This window comes from Cotesia typhae, unplaced genomic scaffold (assembly GCF_013202065.1).
Source record: "Cotesia typhae breed Kobodo isofemale line unplaced genomic scaffold, CoteBio_Ctyphae contig_10, whole genome shotgun sequence".
NCBI classification, from domain to species: Eukaryota; Metazoa; Arthropoda; class Insecta; order Hymenoptera; family Braconidae; genus Cotesia; species Cotesia typhae.
In genome coordinates this window covers 384,062-405,377 of record NW_027423710.1, presented here as the reverse complement: position 1 = coordinate 405,377, position 21,316 = coordinate 384,062, and the positions used below count along the sequence as shown (strand labels likewise).

Here is a 21,316-nt window from a genome sequence, read left to right as displayed (position 1 = left end):
AAATTTCTAAATGTCAATTTTTTTTTTTCATAATTTATTTGTTAATTTTCATTAAAAATTACACTCAGACGAAAAATGAATAAAACAAAACAATGCGCAATAACAAGTGCGCATGTAACTAGGCAATACATTCAATATCAAAACATAGCAACTGTTTTTGTAAACTTACACTTGTCAAAAAAAATTATTTTTTTTTTACAATTCTATTTTATAATTACTAAATAACAATTATAAAAAATTACAGAAATAAATGGCGGAATCTCTGGCAAAATATGGATTATTCGTTGACGACTTGTGTAAAATCCGTATCCTCGAGCCCGAGATAACAACTCAGAGTGACAAATTAAAAAATGAATGTCATGATTTTGTCAACAGTAAGTTAAAAAAATTATTTTACAATAAATTTAAAAAAATAATAAAAAAATAAATTATTTTTACAGAAATAACAGAGTTTAAAAAAAATTCAGAACATTTCATAAATTTGCTAGACAAACTAGCAACAGAAGTTGAAAAAGAAAAAATGCGAACTATTGGCGCGAGAAATTTACTGAGCTCTGTTGAGAAACAACGTGACGTACAAAAACAAAAAATTCAAGTAAATTTTATATTTAAATAATTAATAATAATATTTAAAAAAATAATAATACTAATAATAAATTTGAAATAATAATTACAGGCAATGATAATTGAAAAAACAATGGAGTTGGAGCGGCTACGAGTTCAGTATGACTCGTTAAAAAAAATAGAACTCGAGCAACTAGAAACAATTGAACATTTGACTATTAATTAACACACAAATTTGTTTATTAAATATTTATAATTCAGACAGTAAAAATTTAAACTTAAATTTAATTAAATGAATCCTTAATTTTTAACTATTTATATATTAAGTATTATTATTATTATCATTATTGTAATTATTATTATTATTATTATTATTGTTGTTGTTGTTGTATTGTGATTCCTAAAAATAATCCTTAGATTTAAAAGGCACGTCAAATCTTCTGGCCACTGACACACTAAAAAAAGCAAAACTTTGAAAATAAATTTTATTTTAAATGAAAAAAAAAAAAAAAATAATAATAATAATAATAAGAAAATTAAATTGTGTTATAAATATAAACCCTATTGTCTAGATTTATTTACATTTACATATTAATTCTAATAAACGTTAAATCTAGAGACCATTGGAAACAGATTATCTAGTCGGAGCTGATATAATAAAGTGAGTTTAATTTTTTTAATTATAAAGATAAAAATAATTATACTTGCACGGAAAGAACAAGATGACACTGGATATCATTCCAGATTAAACTTAGTGATGTTTGTGGTGAAAAAAAATTTTCAGATAGTAGCTAGAAAAATCCAGATTATACTGCGTAATATCTGGATTATACTCAATGTAATCTAGATTATACTCATTATAATCTGGATTATACTCATTGTAATCTAGATTATACTAGCTACTATCTGATTTTTTTTTTTTTTTTTTTTTTTTTTTTTTTCCCAATATAATCTGGGATGTTTTTTTGTGTCATCTTTTTTTTTTTGTATGTGAGGAATCTAAAAAAAAAAAAAAAAAAATTATATTGCTCCTCGTAATTTTAATTAACAAAAGAAAATTGTACGGTTGTAAAAAATGTTTGAAATTAGGTAATTGTAATTAATAATAATAAAAAAAAAAAAAACTAAACGGTTTCTCTAGCCCGTTTACACTCGTTTGATTGTTCATTAGCTGAATTATTTTCACTGGTGGGCGAGAGCGGCCTTTTTTTAGCTGCCGACTCCTCGGTCTTGTTTTTTTGGTCCTCTGTATCGTTCTTCAGCTTCACAATCACTGCTGTCATGTTGTCACACCCGGTACCGTCGCCGCAGGTATCTGGTGCTAGGCAGTGATCAAATAGCTGCAATAAATAATTCAATAAATTAGTTTTGCATGGATGAAAAATATACATAGTATTTAATTTTTATTGAATCAATAAAAACTGTGAATTCAATTAAAACTTTTACTAGAATAAATAATGCAAATGCTGGTTTAATTGATTCTGTAATTAAAAATTTTAATTAAAAAATTTAATATCTGTCGGCTGCTTCCCTGATTAATATTTATTCACTAATAATAATTATTATCAATGAGTTTGTAAAAAGTAGGTAATTGTTTACTTTCACTCACGTTATTTGTGTCTGGAAAAATTCAATAAAATTATTAGATAAATTTTTTTTATTTATTCTACCTACTTGGCTTGTTTTTTAGTAATATTTTTAAAATATCAATTTATATGAGTTCAATATTAAATTTTAAGTGAATGAAAAATTAAATAAAAAGTATTATTAAATAATTAAATATTTTTTTTCATATTTTACATCAATTAAATAATTAAAAAAAAAAATTGTCAATATTTTAATCATTGAATTTTTAAAACTTTTTAGAATTAATAAAATCGAATTGAATATTAACCAAAATTGTAAAAGTTGACATCTACTTTCATTTTAAATTATTCGATTTTTTATGTAAAATTTAACAATATTAAAAAATTATTTCGTTACTTCTAAATTGAAATCGTGTATAAATAATTTACATATTTTCAAAAATTTTAATGAAAAAAAAAAATAAATAAATAAATAAATAAATAAATAAAAAAAGTAAATAAAAAAAAAATAAATTACCTCTTCGCAAATGACAGACAATTGTTTTCTCTCATCAATTCTCTTCTTGACAAACTGGATAACATCAGCGCTGCTCATAAAATTCCAAATCCCATCACAAGCAAGAATAAGAAACTCATCTCTCTGAGTCTCAATCTTAACATGCCTGACATCAGGCATCGCGGAGATCATTTGCTTCTCTGGCGGGAGCTCAGAATTCTGCTTATAAGAATGATCTCCCAGAGCTCTGGACAAATTGAGCCCTCCATTGACTCGCCCGTCGGGAGTAACTTTACCGCCAGCCTCATTGATCCGCTTCATCTCGATGTCATCCTCCGGCTTGTGGTCCAAGCTGAGCTCCAAAGCCTGGCCATCTCTACAAAGCACGCACCTGGAGTCTCCAGCATTCGCGACAAACAGATCATCTCCTCTGAGAATAGCGACAACTGCCGTGCACCCGCTGTCTGAACCGGGCTCTTCCTCCATCGTGATGTCTTCTTGTGCATCGTCATTTTCGTCATCTTCGTACGCATATTCATCATCCGAATCTTCCTCGTCAGATTCATTTTGGTCCAGTTCCTCATCGTCACTCTCGCCATCGGGAGCGTCAAAGGATTCGTCTGTGTCATCCTCGTCCTCTTCGTCCGAGTCTGAATCCCCGAGCAGCCCGTGGAAGAACGCTTCTGCAGCAGCTGAAATTCTGCGTCTGCTACTGGTCATTCCTTCCTGACTCGTCTCTCCGTTTTCCATCGTCGAGCTGCTTGTCACGTCGTTATTTTTAGCCTCTTCTTTACTCTCCGGTTTGTCTTTAACGTCAGAGCCGTTTACTTCCTTACTTTCGGTTTCATTTTTACTGGGAGATACTTTTGCATCCGAGTCCTCGGAACTGTCCGGCATTTCTGCTTTAATCTCTTTTATTTCCTCCTTTGCTTTAACTGCCGGTTCTGAAATTTTATTTTATTATATAAATGTATAATTTATTTTAATAATTAATATTAATTCATTTATTCATTTATATACATATAAATAAATAAATAAATAAATATTCAATATTGATTTTTTTTTTTGTGTATATAATAATTAGAAATTTTTATAAAATTATTAAAATATTGAAAAAAATTTTTTTTATTTTTCTTGAATAATCAACTAGGTATAGAAAATTGCATTTATAATTTTTTAGAAGTTCTAAATATGCATTTTTTTAAATAAATTTTTATTAGTTAAAAATTTTTTTAAATTATCAAATATCTCTCCATAAAAAATTTATAGAAAAAAAAATTAATTGCTCATTAATATAAAAATAAAGTAGCAAACGTCTGAAAATTTTTAGAATTATTTTAAATTTTTTTGAATTTCTAAATGTGTATTTTTTGCTGGATATTTTTAATTACAATTTAATTAGGAAAAAAATTTTTAAATTATTAGATGTCTGTTAAATAAAGTATCAAAATTGTTTCAAATTAATTTTACAAGTAATTAATTAAAATTAAATTTTCATTTAAAAAAAAAAAAAAAAAAAAAAAAATATCCTACCATTTGCGACTTTATGTTCAACTTCTCCATTGATAGTAGCTCCAGTTGCAGTTCCAGTCGTAGAGTCAAGAGTCTGTTCAGCTTCGCTGCTCTTGGAGCTCTCAAGATCCTTCTCTGGACATTTCTCAGCCTCTGGATCTTTCTCTTTCTCCTTACTCTCTCCAGAAGCCGAAGCAGAAACGGAGCTGGAGCTAACATCAGCCTCGTTAGTCCAAGTAGAAGAGCACCCAGCAGCAGGGTCCCTTTCTTTGGTGCGACGACAGCGAATATTGGGACTGGAAATAATTTTCTTGCCAAGCCTGTCGCCAGCAGGAGTCTCCATGTACTTGGCGATGACCTGCTCGAGCGGCATCGCGGCTTCCTGCTTCAGGTCCCTGACATTGTCTTCTTCATCAGTCTCGGCCTCCTCCTTGACTTTCTCCGAGTCCCCTCTGATTTCTTTGAGGACCTTTATCACCTCAGGAGTGGCGAGAGTCGCGTCGAAGCCCAGAAACGCGTCAATCAGCGCCTGTCTGATGTCACCACGCTTGTAAGCTTCTGTTTCTTTTATAAAATCCGGGAGCTTCTTCGCGCAGTAGCTCGAGACATCGTGCCCGCCGTGGCCATCGTAAACTGCAAAGAGCGAGACGTTCTCGTCGAAATCGCTGCAGCAGTTGTGAGCGTCCTGGTAATAAATGTCAACAGTGTCAGAAAAATATAAAAAAAATTTTTTTTAATTAATTTTAATTATCAGAAATTTATTATTCAAATAAAAATTAAATAATTATTTACCTCCTGGCTTATTCGCCATCCTTGCATAGAACTCGCGCCAAATACCACATTTTTACCAAAACCATCAACGGACTCCTTTGTGGTTACCGGCTCGGACAAATACGCGCCCATTTTTATTTTTCAATATTTATCAAGAGGTTTTATAATATTTTAATGGTGAAAATTTTTTTATCTCGACACTGTTTATTATTTTAATGTGCAATACTTAGGTTTGTTTGTTCGTTGTTATTTATTGTTGAGTTTTGTTTTATTGAAGTGAAACTCTGAGCGTTAACGCTGAATATCCATGACCGGTTTTTAAAGCTACTTAACAAATAAGAGTTGCGAATGTGAGCTAATGCTGATCCGCCATTACGATCGTGTTTTTTCCACAGGTGCTGCCCTCTAGTATTTACGCGGGAAAATTTGAATATTTTTTGCCGGCTTTTTTTTTTCTTCAATCGCTTCTAGTAAAAAAAAAAATAATGAACTTATAAATTACTATTTATTTTTATTTTATAAATTAAAATAATTTTTATAAATATGCCTTTTTTTTTTATTGAATTGTAATTAAAAATAAATTGAAAGTTTTCATAAATTTAAACAAAATAAAAAATTTTTTTAAATTTGAATTTTTCATAAATTTAATTAAAAACATGATTAGTTAAATTTCAGATAATTTTAGTGTTATTTAAATAATTAAATTTGCATGTACGACAAAATGGAGTCTTTAAACAAAATGGCGGCATGCGCGCGCGTATAAATTAATACTCTAGTATTTTTTAAATTAAAAACTATTAAAAAAATAATTTTCAGTATTCTAAGTCCTTTTTTTTTTAAGAACAATTCTTTTAGTTGTAATTTATATAATAAATAATTAAACTTCAACGTATTTATCAGGTTAAATTTCAGAAAACAAAATTGCGGATTTAGCACCTGCAATAAAATCAAATTATTAAAACTAGAACTAAAAAAAAAAAAAAAAAAGAAGCAATTATCTTTAAATAATAAAACGGACTTTTTATCAACCTGTCAACAGCTTCAATAAACAATTACCAGCAAAAATAAACAAAATATCCTTATCATCAAATAATAATAAATACCATAAAAAATGAATGAAAAACAAGCTCTAGGTCATAGAAGTTGCGTAGTAGCGTTTATCGATTTCCTCGAGTGTACAATAGCAAGTTAACGTTACACTTATCCGTACGCTTCAGTTCCATGACAATTGCCAATAAAAGTCCATGAAAAAAAAAAAAAAAAAAAAAAAAGCAGACATTACCAATTCAGAAAACTGTCACACAAGTGTCAGATTAAACGCATCGACAAAAATGAAAATCCTGGCAGTAGTTTTACGTAATAAAATAACGGGTAATCCCCGAAGATTGTTTACCCGAAGATCTTGGCAGCATTCCCAGGTTGCCGGCGTACCAGGTGACCCCTGATTGGGTCATCAACCAGAGCTGGTTATTAAAAAAACTACCATTGAGTGGGTGCACTCCAGCATCCTCTTGTGTTGCTCTTGAGACTGAAAGAAAAAATAAATTAAATGCATAAAAAAATCGAGCGAGATGACAGGTAGGGTTGATGAGGGTGCTCCGATTATTCGACGAGGAGAAAAAATTCCTCTACTAGCTCTTACCTTAGCGAAGCAGTTGTGGTGGGGGCCGTAATGCCCGTAGTACCCGTAGTCGTAGCCGTAGCGTGAGAATGAGACGGCGACCGAGTTAAGCTCAGTAGAAGCAAGAAGAAATTTAAAACAAGCGATAGACGGGTTGTGCGCATGCGCAAAAAGCCAGAGCTTGACGTTCATGTCGGCTCCCGCCAGTTCTCTGACAAACCTCAACGCGCTCGGGGCTTGTCCTCGTCGGCTGGTCGCGCTCTAGCGCAGCGCCGCTTCTATTATAATTATATTTATTATTATCATTGTTAGAATTGTAATTATTATTATTATTATTGTTACTATCGTTATTATAATATTGAAGATTGATAAATTATATATCTGATCGTATGCCGACTTACTCGAGTGCTTGTTCCCGTGTCCGGAAGTTTCAGTGTCTGATTAAAAAAAAATCATCTTCTTCTTCCGAGTCTGGGGAGCTAATTTGTGGATTTAATTGATGGAGCGATGACCTTGGAGCTGGAGGTGAGTGATTGATCTACCTGTAAAATAAAAGTACGTGTTAGGTTAGGTGTTAATGACACTGAAGTTGACAGATATTCAAAATTTGTTCTAAAAAATTGCATTTTTAAATTATTAAAATTTTTACAATTTTTTTAATAAAATTTTTTTTGTTATTATTTGTTAAAAAAAATTAAAAAATTGTCAAGTGACAGCTAAATTTAATGTCTAAAAAATTATTAAAAAGTTTCACGTGTAAAAATTAATAAAAATTACAAGTGAAAATTTTTGGAAGCATTTTTTTATTGTAATTGATTTGTTGAAAAAATTTTTAAAATCTAGATTACATTAAAGTTAGCTGTCACTTGACAATTTTTTGATTTTTTTTGACAAATAAATTTGCTCCAAAAAATTATTTTTAAAAATTTTTAAATGTCAATTTTTTTTATAAATTTTTTTTTTGCCATAATTTATTTGTAAAAAAAATTTTTAAAACTTCAGTGTTATTTTTTTATTGTAATTGATTTGTTAAAAAAATTTTTAAAATTGACAGCTGACCGCTAACTTCAGTATTAAAAGTGTTAATTATAATTTAATGGATATTTATTGTGAAGATGATGATAATGATGGTAATTAGCTATTTAGTTTAAGAAAAGTTGGCGGTAGTTTTTAGTAAGTGGTTGGAGATCGATTACTGGACGAATTGCCCTCGCCTGAGCTAACCACTCGGCACTCGGTTCCTTAGTTTGCACATTTCGAGTGAATGCTTACTTGTACTTGGTATGAGTTTAACAGTGGCTCTTTTGCCCTCTAGAAACCCCTTTAGGCCTTCCTGGTTAGGTTCAGCCAGGATTGATGTGTAGTGGAATGGGAATAGTTATTGCTTACTACTACTGTGACTGCTAGGCTGTTGTTTGAGCTAATAGTGCCTGTGCTGCTTCTGTGTGCTCACTTTCGAGGCAGCAAGAAATGGGGTGAGTAAATGCCGAGTATTGTAAGACACGCATCTTGCGTTACCACGAAATTTAAACATCAAATGAGATTGATCGGTGAATACCACGAATCAGGGGTGCTTTGATGGAGGTGGGTACTTCAGGCGGTAATTCTAGAAAAAGAGGTTTGTTAAAATAATTAGGAGAAAAATATTTAAAGGGTGGAAATTTTGTCTTGTAAACTTGGCTGAAATTTAATATTAAATTAGGAATTAAATTAAATACTTAGAAATTTATGTCTTTAGTGTTTGATCCTATAAAGATTATTTTTTAAACTTATTTTATACTGATAAAAAAAATTAATTTGACTCAAGAGCCAAAAAGAGCCATTTTGAAAAAAAAAATGATTTTTTTTAATCAAGAGAATAAATTCTTGAGTTAAGTAATTATTCTTGATCTAAGAAAATTATTTTCTTCATAATGGTAATCTTGGTTCAAGATTTAGATTTTAGATTTTATTTAAATTTGATGCCAAGGCAAAAAGCCAAATGGCAATTTATAATACATAGTTAAATAATTTCTACATCAAGAAATTAATATCAAAATCATTTCTATGAGTACATAGTATTAGAGTATATAATAATACAAAATAATAGATTAAATAATTTGCATATCAACAAGATACAAACAATATGACAAGTCTACATAATAATTTATAATAATTCTTAATAATTCTCAATAATTCTAGATTTAGGCTCTTGAGTCAAGTTAATTTTTTTATCAGTGTACTGAATTTTAATACTGAAATAATATTAACTTTGTTATATTTTTTTTTTTTTTTGAGTTGCAATTGCTAACACATCAATGGTCTACTCATATAGCAATCTATTATTTTTTAAACTTATTCTATTAAATTTTAATACTAAAATAATCTTAACTATGTTTATATTTTTAATTTGGTGATGCTTATTATAAAAGAAGAAATGAAGCATATATCAAAATAATTGAAAAAATTATATAAATTTCTTTAAATAATTTTGACTGAAATAATATATATAAAAAAAAAAAAAAAAAAAAAAAAAAAATATTGTCGCTAAGGACCCTAAAGGTTGATGTGACTTTAAATAAATAATTAAAAAAATTTTAATTAGGAATTAAATTAAATACTTAAAACTTGACTGCTCTGCCAAGTTTTTGGTATAATTAATAACTTTATATAATAAACAAAATTATTGTTAATGTCTTTAGTGTGTGACCTTATGAAGATTATTTTTTAAACTTATTCTACTGAATTTAAATACTAAAATAATATTAACTTTGTTATTAATTTTAATTTGGTGAAGGTTACTTTAAAAGAAGAAATAGAGCAAAATTAAAAATGAACAATACAAAATCATTTTATAAAGTTAAATTGTTTTGGAAGTTTAAAAATTTTTTTTTGTAAAATCTCAGTTTTAATTATTAAACCAAAATTACATATTTATTTTTAAATATTAATTGAGCTTTTTCCATGAACTTGTTTTATTTATAAAATAGTTGGAATAATAATAAATTTTTAATAAAATACAAACTTTAAAAATAAGCTGTTTTTTTTCATGTACATTTAATCGGAATTATTTTAGAATGCTTGACGGAAAAGCAATGAGTTAATTACTCTTGTCCTAGTAATTACGATAAAAGCTTTAATTTCTTAAAATAGAGATTTGTTAAATTGAAGAAATTATTTATATAAAGAAATTTAATTTAACAAAACCCGGAATTTTCTGAACTGTTAAAGTTATTTTTGATATCTTCCAGTTTCTTTTAAAGTACCATTACACTAACTCCTGAAGAAAATACTCCAAAGTTAATCTAAAAACAATGGTAATAATAATAATAATAGTAAGTGTAATGTAACGAGTAACAGTAGATGGGTAGTAAAAAAAAATTTTATAAGATTTGAGTGGTGACAAATAGCGCTGACGTTGTGCATTTAGTCTTCCTTCTATCTTCTATCCGCTGTAGCGACATGTAGGAGGTTTTAATATGAAGAAATAAGTAGGATTGAGAGCCGAGAGGAAGGAAGATAAGAATCTAAGGATTTAAAGGAACGGAATAGAGCAACTTTAAATGAGACAAGTATCTCACTCGAGAAACTCACATTAAAGGAGCTCTTTTCTAAGCTACATCAGCTCCAAGTCCACGTCCGAGCCCAGCTCGTTCTTGGACTTAAAAAAATGGACTGGATTGAGTCTAAATCCCCGTTAGTGGTCGCTCTTTCGACACGTTTCTGTTGTGTGTTCTCTTGTACCAAATGGCTACTGTATTCTTCTTTATAGAAATCAAAAATTTGAAGATTAAATCTCAGAGTAGCCAGCAAAGGTTTTAAATTTACAAATCCTACAATATAATTCACTTGAATTGATAATATTTTTATTTCTTCTTTGTAAGAACAATCAGAAAAATTAATTTCTGGCTTTTTCTGACAAGAAATTGCGTTGGTAATAAAAATGGCTGGCTTAGAAATTACCAGTAGCGCCAAAGTTGCCGTTATTTGTCTCCGGTTGGGTGTTTTTATTACATTAGAGCATCTAATCTCACTAAATTGATCATAATTTTTGAAAAATAATGGAATATTATGAAGATAAAACAAGATTTTTACCTGAACTGGATGTTCCAATTGATGTTCAAAAACAATGTTTTGACTAAAATGGAGTCTTATATTGACATAATAAAGAAGAAACAATAAAATTGTTTGCCAGAAATGACAAGTGGCGCCAAAGTTGCCGATATTTGCCGCAAATTTAGTATTTTTGTCAGATTTTATCACCTAATCTTCACAAATTGATGATATATGGAAAAATAGTACGATATTTCGAAGATAAGGACAGAATTTAGTCGAAATTATGGGTGGAATATAGTTTATTGAAGAAATAATTGAATTTTTTAATTAAAATAAAGCCATATATTAATATCATAAAGAAGAAATAGTAAAATTGCTCACAAGTATTTTTATTAGCGACCGGTAGGGCAAGAGTAAATAATAACAAGTAGCGCCAAAGTTGCCGATATTTGCCGTAAATATTGTATTTTTGTTAGATTTTATTATATAATCTTTATAAATTGATGATATATATAAAAAGTAGTGAGATATTTTGAAAATAAGGCTAGAATTTCGTCGAAATTATAAGTTAAATATAAATTAGTGAAGAAATAATTGATATTTTGAATTAAAATGAAGCTAAATATTAATATTATAAAGAAGAAACAGTAAAATTGCTAGCAAGTATTTTTAATAGGACAAGAAATGACAGGTAGCGCCAAAGTTGCAAGTATTTGCCGTAAATTCAGTATCTTCACAAGATTATATCGATTTGTTGCAATCAAATGACACATTTCAGTCAAATAAACAAATAATTTTTATCTGTAAATTATTCACATTAATCATGAAGCGAATATTTAATAAAAAAAAAAAAAAAAAAAAAAACCCACTCAAAAAAAGAAACCTGAATTGAATTATTGAAAAGAAATGTTACTTTTTCAAGAAATTAGTAACGTAATGATAATTATAACTGCAGATTAAACATAAAAGGTTTGTGTGATGGAGCGTTAAATGAATATAATTAATTTCCAATGAAGTCGAGTGGGAAAATAGCTGATAAATAAAAAGAAAAAACGAGTACAGAGAAGAAAAGTTGTCGATGAAAGTATTTGGTTCGTTGGCCTCGGGATCGAGTACCTAAAGCTCTTTACTCTCTAGCAGCCCTTGCTCTTCTTGATAGCTCTCTCTGTTGCACTAGAGGGTTTTTCACCCTCAACTCACGCTGCACTGCCTCGAATCGAATGGAATAGAAGCGGCTCGCACATCCGCCGTAAACTATCGCGTTTATATGTACATTCAGGGCAAAAGCAATAGCAATAGCAACAAAGAGCAGTAGTGTGTGCCGGTAGATGCTGGATTGTCGTTGTTGAAGGGAATGGTTTAACGGCACCAATAGCTACGGGGTAAATACACCTGCAGTTGCACAATACAGTATAAAGTTTCCTCGTAACCAACAATAATAACAGTAATAATAATAACGGGGAAACAATAATAACAGCACCCCTGTACAGCTCGGGCTGCAAGCTGCAAGCTGCAAGCTGCAAGCTACAAGCTCCAAGCTCCAAGCTTGTCGCTTTCACCTTTTCCAATCGCGATCTCGCAAAACAATAAAACAAATATTCAACGAGTATTTTTTTGGTTAAGCAAACCTTTCATTGTTTTCTCGTTACTTATTTTATGGATGTTCCATTAATTTAATTAAAAAGCTATTACGCCAGTCATTTTATGCTTTGTTATAATTATCCGACTCTTGTTTAATATTTTAGCAGTAATTTATCGATTTAATAATACTTTTCGTTTTTCTCTTCATTATTTTAATACTTTGGGTAAAACGCTTCATTGTTTCTTCAAATAATTTATTTTAATCGATATTGTTCTTGTTTTTCAACGTTAATTGCTGTAATTTTCACGAAAATCTGTTGTAATCCTTAAATTATCGTTTGTCATTGCTGAATACAAACTCCAATATGAATTTACGCGGTCGAATCTGATCAAGCGATGACACACAATCAAAAAACAGAATTTTTTTCCAGGTTGATTGAAATATTTGTTTATTTAACTGCAATTCACGGTTTAAAAATTTTTTTTCTCAAATTAAGAAGATGAAATTTTTCAAAATTATTTAGTTGATTCAAGTTAATTTTTTTTTCTGTGCATTAAATGTGCAATTATTAACTCTATTTAATTTATATTTCTTAATTAATAATTAATTATTTAATGTTCTCTACGAATAAATATTTCTTAGCAATTAATAAATCAATTTTTCTTCAAGATAAATTTTTAAATTATTAAAAAATTTTTAGTAATATTTAATAGATGAACAAATTATTTTAAAATAAATAAATTAACCACGACAATTCCCTTAAATATAAATTGCTTTTCAATGAACCAATTTGCTTCTTAAAAATTCTACAATAGTATTATTATTTTATGATAAATTTATTGAACTACAAATGACAAGTTTATTAATTCAAAAACCAAAAATTCAAGACAATAATTTTGGTTCAATTATTTTTTTTGTGTGCAAATTTATAGTTTAAAAAATTTACTTTCATTTCGGCTGCCAAATGGTATTTTTTGAAAAATAGAATAAGACCTATCTTATGTTTGAAGCAATGAGCCCTGAGAATTGCAAGCGGATCTAATTACCTAGAGTTGGAATTGCTTATTGACGTGCATAGGCGCTTACGTGTTCATCTAATATTATATACTTGTGTATTAATACCAACACCAGGACAGATATCTGTATTTTTGCGATGTGCGAGTATATGAGTGTAGAGGAAGCTGAAGACGTGTCGATTCAAGATCCGTTTCCTTTCCTCTATCATCAGTCCAACTCTTTCCCTTCCGTTTTATTTCGCTCCGATGCTCGGACACATTTCGATTCCATTTTAGATTTTTTTTTTCTTATTTTTTTTACTTGACAACTTCATCCTCGTGGCTTATCAAACTTCAGTTTTATTTTATTTATTATTTTATTGAAGAAATGGCATTTTCCTGGGGAATAAAAATCGAATAAAAATTTCAGAGCATCTTTTTTTTTTTTTTTTTTTTTTTTTTTTTTTTTTTTTCTCATCTTTTTTTATTTAATAGCGGAAGAAGAAATATTTGTTTAAGTTTATTTTTGAATAAACATATTGAATTCAATATTAAAAATAAATATTGCGATGATGGAAATGTAATTGATGCAATTGTTTAATTAAATATATTTTTATTAATTTTAATATTGCTATTTTACGAAAAAAAAAAAAAAATGTTTAATTTAATCTAATGATAAAAGGTAATTTTATTTATGAAAAAAAAAAAAAAGTAAGGCAAAAAAAAATTAACTCGCGTATCAAGACATTTAAAACCTTATTTACATTTCCTTATTTTCCATATTCAATTTACATAAATTTGAATTTTAAAATTATAGATTTTAAATTAAAATTACACTGTAAATATTTTTCGATGGGTTTAGTTTATACTTGTTATTTTTATTTTAGTAGAGTAGAATGAGATGAAGAGAAGAAATGAAAAAAAGAAATTCTGGACATTGTTATTTATTTCAAAATTCTGTCGTGCATTAAATTGCGGGATTACAATTATGAAAAAATGAAAATAAAGTAATTTTTAGGTTTATTTTTATTCTTCAACTTTATTTATGATACTCTTGAGTCACTGCGTCGGCACATGAACGTTTGGTTTTATTTTTAATATCAAATCGTCTGTAGTACGGTCACGTATTTCATGTTAAAAATTCAGAAGTTACGATGGGTTTATATGCATATCATTATGATTATTATTATTATTTATAATTTTTACTATTCTAGAAGAAGAGTCAAGATTTATTAGAACAATAATGAAGGAAGCATCCAAATGATGCTAGAAAGTATATAAATTTCTTTAAATAATTTTGAGTGAAATAATATAAAAATTAGGAATTAAATTAATTAATTTAAAATTGACTGCTCTCTCAAGTTTTTGATATAATTAATAACTTTATTTATTTTTTAAACCATTCTTTTCGATTTTTCTGAAATTTTTATATTTTTCTTTATTGAATACAATTTTCAGAATTTTTTCAAATTTTTTTCCCAATCAAAAAAAAATTACGTCATTTAAAAAAGACAGCTTTTTTTTTTTTGTTGAATAATCATAATTTTTTTGAAAATTAACTTATTAGGATTTTTTTTTTTTTTTTGAAAATTTCGGGATGATTGACATTTTTGATTTTCGATTATTTTTTTTTTTTTTTTTTAAATATCATTCCACAAAATACTCTAAAGTTAATAAAGAAACAATAACTACAAAAATAATAGCTCAAAAATTTCACTATTATCTTTTTAAAATTAAATTGATAAATTCTACTTAAACTTCACCTAATTCTCAGAAGATAAGTATTATTAAAGGCAACCTTGGCACTTTTTGCGAGTAGCAAGTCTAAATAATAAATAATTCCTTTTCCTTCCCAATAACTTGGTTTCTGGGGTATGCAATCATCCGTTAGTTAAATTTGTCTTAATATAAATAGTTAAGTGTAACCGTATAGATTAATCGGAGTCGGAATATGAATAAAAAATGAACTTACAACCTTTCGGCATGTCTTCGAATGACGCCTTTCAGTACAGTTAAATTTTTTTCGGTAACGCGTAAACCAACAAACGGTGGCCCCACCCGTGAATAATTAAATTATCAACGTAATTATTAATTACACTAGAAGTCAGTGAACTTATTAAAAAGAACTTAATACTTCAGTACGTTTCGTGAGACCAAAGAAAAATTCTAAGGGAGAATATACTCTTGGGTATTTTATTACACCAAAGAAAATTTAAAATAGGTCGTAACAAAGTGTAATTTTTGGTTGTATGTAGACCAGAGTGCTCGTTAAAATTACATTTTTTTAAGGCGGTAAAAAGTTTCATTTTGCCGAGATCTCCTGGAAGATTTGATACATGGAGAAAAAATATAGTAAGATTACACTGGATGTAATCCGAAAAAATATCCCGTATAATTTGAATTATACTCTGTAGAATCTTGGATAATATAATTTTTTTTTTTAAATTGTGATATTTATTTTTTTTTTTTTTTTTAATTTAAAAATTTTTTTGAAAATTTGTAAAATTTGTGAAAATTGTTGTAATTAATTTTTTTTTTAATAAATCAATAAAATCAAATAGAAAATTCGTTCAAAAAAATAAAAATTAAGTGACCCCACTTGAAAATATTTACCAAAAAATTTTTCAACCCCAAATTATTGAAAAAATTGTGCTTAAATGATCCTTAAATATTTCTATCCATTTTTGAAAAATACATAAAAAAATGAACAATTAAAAAAAAAAAAAGTTGAATATTACAATTTTTTAAAAAATTATATAATCTAAGATTCTACTGAGTATAATTCAAATTATACGGGATATTTTTTCGGATTACATGCAGAAAAAAATTTTGTTCTCAAGAGAACTATTATTGACCTTGGTGTTTTAACGAAATCACATCCTCGATATTAAATAGTTTTTCATCACTATTAACCGTCGGGCTTAGTGTAAATTAAAGTAGTGCACGAATAGGAAGACAATGTCGGGGTGAAATAAAAAAAAAATAGATATAGCGATAATAAAATAAAAAGTAAAGAGGAAGGAAATAAAAGGGATGATGATAAAAATAAAAAAGGGTAATCAGAAAATAAAAAGGTGAATCTCGTTATGGTAGTCTCTTTAACTCCCTCTACTCTTTGAGTCATTGCACTGGTTTAGCGATCACGAGACGTAGATTCGGCTCTGTAACCAATTACCAGAGCTTCAATCAAGGTGTAATCAGCGGAGCAAACAACGTGGTCCGGATGGAAAATTAATTGTCCCATTCAAACTATTTTCCTATAATTAATTGCGACATGTCTGATAAATTATTTATCAGATATTAGATATTGGGAATTACATATTATTGCACAAAGGAAACGAGTCCCTAAAATTTAGTAAATCTTGAACCAAGAGATAAAAATTCTTGAAAAAAATATATCTGTATATAGCTTCAAGAGTTCAAATTTTGAAGAAAAAAAGTTTCTTGAATCAAGATTGTTTTTTTGTCAGTGCACTTTCTAATTCTAAAAATAAAAAAATAAATTTCCAAAGCCAAAAGGGCGGATGTTTTAACTTATACGCCCTTTTAGCTTTAGGACATTGAAAATTTAGTAACTTAAAGCCAAAAGGGCGGATAATTTTTTTTGCCGATTGCTTTGAATTGTCATTTATATGTTACTAATTTTGCTGCATAATTGAAAATATATATTGATTATTAAATTACAAATAGGTATTTTTAAAGGTTATTAAGGTAAAAGAGCCAGTTATTGATACTTGCAATTTTATTTTAATTAAAAAAAAAAAAAAAAAAAAAAACAAATCAACTCTAATAAATTAATAAATATAATTTTTGAATTATAAATTTTAAGAAAATTGCTTTTTTTAATTAGAATAAAATTGCAAGTGTCAATAACTGGCTCTTTTACCTTATTACAATTTTAATACGAATTCTGTTTATAATTTTAATTGAAAAAGAAAAAAAAAAAAAACAGTTGCGATATCTAACATGTTTGGTGAGTCAGAGGCGCGAAATTAAACAATATTAAATCATCTGGATTTATTTTTTAGAGTTAAAATTTATATTTCAGAGCAACAATTGAAAGTTTTTTTATCCGCCCTTTTGGCTTTAGGCTAAACTTTTTCTAAAGCCAAAAGGGCGTATGTTTTGAGATATGCCCTTTTGGCATTAGTACGTTGAAAAATTTTTTTTGACAAATCTTTACGTTTTGAGCAGTTCTAAGTTGAATGGCGAAAAAAAATTTTTTATACGCCTTTTTGGCATAAAACCCTATCTAACTGCTGTAATACGCCCTTTTGGCATTAAAATTTTTTTCTTCGTGCATTTGAAAACGTAATTTCTATAAAAAAAATCCCGTTGCCTCCTGAATCTTCCCCAAGTGAAGATTCTTCTGTCAAAAAAAAAAAAAAAAAAAAAAAAAAAAAAAAAAAAAAAAATTGGACAATTACAAATCTCGAAATAGCCGTGATGTTGGTTCCTAAAACTCATCATAGACTTGTGAGAATAGGAGTGTGCCTTGTGTCTATCCAGCGGAACAAAGTCTTGTCTCGAACAAGAGACAAAAGCGGGCGAGGGCACTTGGCTCTCGTCGAATCAAGTATAAAGCGAAGAACCTTTAAGGAGTCATTGTGGATGATGCAGATGCGAAAGATTGGGAGCCACGGAGCCGAAAGAGGATGTACAATTTCACGGGAACCGGGTCAAGGGTGATTAAGAGAGCACCCTCGAGGGAATACCACCAGACAACGGTGGCAGGCAGGTCAATTGGATTCGTTGGAGCTGCTGAAAGGCCTACGTTCCTCCCAAAGGCTGTCCTCCTGTGTACCTCAAAACACTTATTCAATTTAACGAATTCGCAATGCGCTGCCTGTCTGCCAACTAAACTTTTTTCTTAATTGAATAACTTTATGTTATAAATAATTCACCTTTTTGTTATACTATTGGCTATTCTTCTTATTTCTTCTTCACTTTTGTCGATCTTTGTTTTATTTATTTATTTATTTATTCATTCGCTTTGTTAATTAAGATATCTTGCCGTTTTTTCTCTTCTTTTTGGTCCTTTCTTCTTGAGCTCAATGTTATGTTATACATTATGAGTTATTTTATAAATTATTCACCGGAAGATACTCTACGGGTGGTATTGGGCAATACAGGCAATACAGGCATCAAGAATAAGAGGGAGTCTCCCCTCTCATGATAAGAGGCTCACAACGGTCGCCCAAGGCGGCTTTTCCACCTACTTCAGATAATGTGTCATATTTTATCCACAAAATCCTAAGAACCCTCTGACAAAACTCACCTTTTTTGCTTTTAGACTATTTAGATTATTTATCAGCGCTATTTAGATAACTCTTTAATCAAAATAAGTATCATTTGTAAGCGTTTTTTGGAAAAATGACAAAAAATTTTTAGATAAATTCGTGGATTTAGATAGCTATGCAGAAATCTTGATACAAGACAATAAAAAAATTAATCTAAAGAAAAATTATTTTTTTTTTTTGCTTTAATTAATTCTTTGGAAATTTAAAATTAATTAAGTAATCTATTTAATTTAATTAACCTTGAATTATTTTTTAATTACGTTAATCTTTTTATATAAAATTTATTCAACTTACATTGAGTGATTCTAATCACAATGCTGATTAATTTAAGGTCAAAATTTTATTTTAAAAAATAAATAATAACTTTTCACTTAAAATTATTTGTAATTGTTGCACTAATTACTTAATTAATGGCACTATTGTATTTATATCGCTTATATCTATATGAAAAGCAATTAAACCACATTGTTTATTGTCGTACCATTACTATATTACTCTGGTAATAGACTGGTCAACTACTAAACTGCTGTGATTAGAAAATATATAAGGACCAAAACTTGAATATACGGCGCTTGCTTGTTCAAGTTCTGGGTACAACTTTGAAAATTCCTGGACATATTAAATTTAAAAATTGTACATTTTAAATTTAAAAATTTGAAAAGAGGTGATTTTTTGACAGGGAAAATAAAGGAATTTGGGGATCGGATTTTTTTTATTTTACTAAGGGTACAAATAAAAATTTTTGAAATTCCGTACGTGCGACGACAACTACATTCTTACTGATTAAAAATCAATTTGGATTTTTAATTTCAGATGATCCGTTTTTGAGTTATCAAACCGACCATGGAAGGGGAAATTTTTTTTAGTGCTCTACGAGATTGTTAATAACTTTGTAATAATTAAATATTTTTTAATAAAAATTTCAGGTAATAATCTTTAATGTACCCTTAATAAAATTAAAAAAAAAATCCGATCCCGAAAATCACCTTTTTTTTTCAAACATTTTTAAATTTAATAGAAAATTTTCACAGTGTAGTTAGACGATAAAATTTAATAAAAAAAAATCATATTTTTCAGCCTTGCAAAGTATATGAAATAGTTTTAAAAAATTATTTCATTTATTAGAACTTTATTTTTTATTCAAAATGATCGTATACTTTTTTTTTTTTTTTTGTTGGTTGCTAGTTTTAACTGAAATAGTTAAAGTTAACCAGAATTTAAACTCTAAAGTTAAACAGAATTTAATTATTTAAATTAAAAATTTTTTACAACTTTCAAAAATTAGTTGCTAATTTTTTTTAGAAGTTACGGAGGAAGTCGAATATTGGTTTAAAATATTGATCGACAACTCCAAAAATTTAACACTGATTTGAACGAAATATTTTGGCGACCTTAGCACCGTTTTTAGCCAGTTAACATTTGAATTAATTTATAAAAAATTATAATATTATAACCACATTTTTGTTGAGTTTTAAATAATTTATATTAAAATCAGATAAAAATTTAAATAGTTACAGCGGCTTGTTTGAGTGCGCCATAATCTCAAACTCATACCGTCACTTAACTTCGTTAGAATAGTAACCTTTGTAGTTAAATTTCCTAAGAAAGGAAAAAATGTGCATACAATAATGAGTAAATAAATGCCGTATAACGAGTGTGAAGCAGTGCAGCATGAAAAATAAATTTACATAGAGCGCAAATATAAAAGTTTTGGTTTTTAACGCTTCAACGCTTTACACTATAACCAGAGTATAGAGTATAGAACAAGACTTTGTGCGATTTTGTCTCTAGGTTAGTTCAGCTTTTTTACATAGCATTACATCTATATCTATCCAGCGTAACAAAATGTCGAGTCGAGTTAAGGAAAAAGAACGAGGGAAAAAATGAAAGAAAAGTTTTACAAGAAAGTGTCGGGGTAAAAAAGCAAAAAAGATCTCGCGGGAATATTTTACTTTGCGCTGTACAAATTGCCGAACTATCGCTGAGGAACACCGTTCATTTTATTTATCTTCAACCGGAAAATTGAAGGAACAGAATAGAATGAAAGTATATAAATAAAATTATCGGAATAAAAACCGCGTAACCAAATTATTAACCGATAATAAATTTTTATTGGATAATAAATTATTACCCGCGTTTTGTCGATAAAATATACCAGAATTGTTCTGGAACAACAACCGGAGCGGTTTTCTATATATTTGTTATCGGGAATCGAGAAATAGAATTAAAAAAAAAAAAAAAAAAAAAAAAAAGAGTTTAGGCAAAGTTGAATTAAATGTTGGCTCGATCAAACTTTTTCCTGATATATTGTTTTTTCTTTACTTTCTTCTTAAATGTTGTAGTGAGTTATTTTTTAACCAGTTTTGAGCGTAGTATTTTTAGTATTACACTGAAAAAAAATTTATCTTGAAAAAAATAGGCATTGTTGTGACAAGAAATTAATTTTTTGGAAATTTTAAGCAATTTTATTACTTAGCTAAAGAAATCAAATTTTTTTTATTAAAATTTTATATTAAAAATTATTATTATTATACTTTTTTATTAAAAAAAAAATTTTAGATAGACAACTTGTGAATTTTCACCCAAAAATTTTTTTTTTCCCAAATCTAGAACAATTTTTTTTTTTTTTAAAGAAAAAATTAGTGTGAAAAATTTTTATTTTTTCAGCTAAGAAATAAAATTGTTTAAAATTTTGAACAAATAAATTTCATCTTACAATATTGCTCATTTTTTTCAAAATAAATTTTTTCTCTAAAAGTAAACTAAAAATTGTTACAAAAATTTTATAAAAATTTAATCGTTTAAAAGGACAAGGTTTTTTTTAATTTAGAAATGGTATTCACATTTTATTTTA

General features: G+C 28.2%; 3 protein-coding genes across 3 annotated transcripts in view; 2 read left to right on the top strand and 1 right to left on the bottom strand.

The window, feature by feature from the left end:
* The first annotated feature begins 14 nt into the window (after window positions 1-14).
* Window positions 15-1,077, top strand: Ift20 (intraflagellar transport 20). The gene is made up of 3 exons (XM_074238620.1): window positions 15-374; window positions 441-595; window positions 677-1,077. The coding sequence occupies exons 1-3, from the start codon at window positions 251-253 to the stop codon at window positions 788-790; spliced, it is 393 nt and encodes a 130-aa protein (XP_074094721.1). The 5' UTR covers window positions 15-250; the 3' UTR covers window positions 791-1,077.
* Window positions 1,078-1,105: 28 nt separating this feature from the next.
* On the bottom strand, window positions 1,106-5,288 carry LOC141524444 (putative protein phosphatase CG10417). The gene is made up of 4 exons (XM_074238371.1): window positions 4,951-5,288; window positions 4,180-4,843; window positions 2,668-3,590; window positions 1,106-1,904 (listed from the first exon to the last, which is right to left on the bottom strand). Exons 1-4 carry the CDS (start codon window positions 5,059-5,061, stop codon window positions 1,689-1,691), a joined length of 1,914 nt encoding a protein of 637 aa, XP_074094472.1. The 5' UTR covers window positions 5,062-5,288; the 3' UTR covers window positions 1,106-1,688.
* Window positions 5,289-6,785: 1,497 nt separating this feature from the next.
* The window catches only part of Hs3st-a (Heparan sulfate 3-O sulfotransferase-A), a 22,924-nt gene continuing 8,393 nt past the window's right edge, over window positions 6,786-21,316 (top strand). The window contains exon 1 of the mRNA XM_074237635.1: window positions 6,786-7,075. The gene's annotated coding sequence lies outside the window, so the exon portion shown is untranslated. The remainder of the gene's footprint in view (window positions 7,076-21,316) is intronic.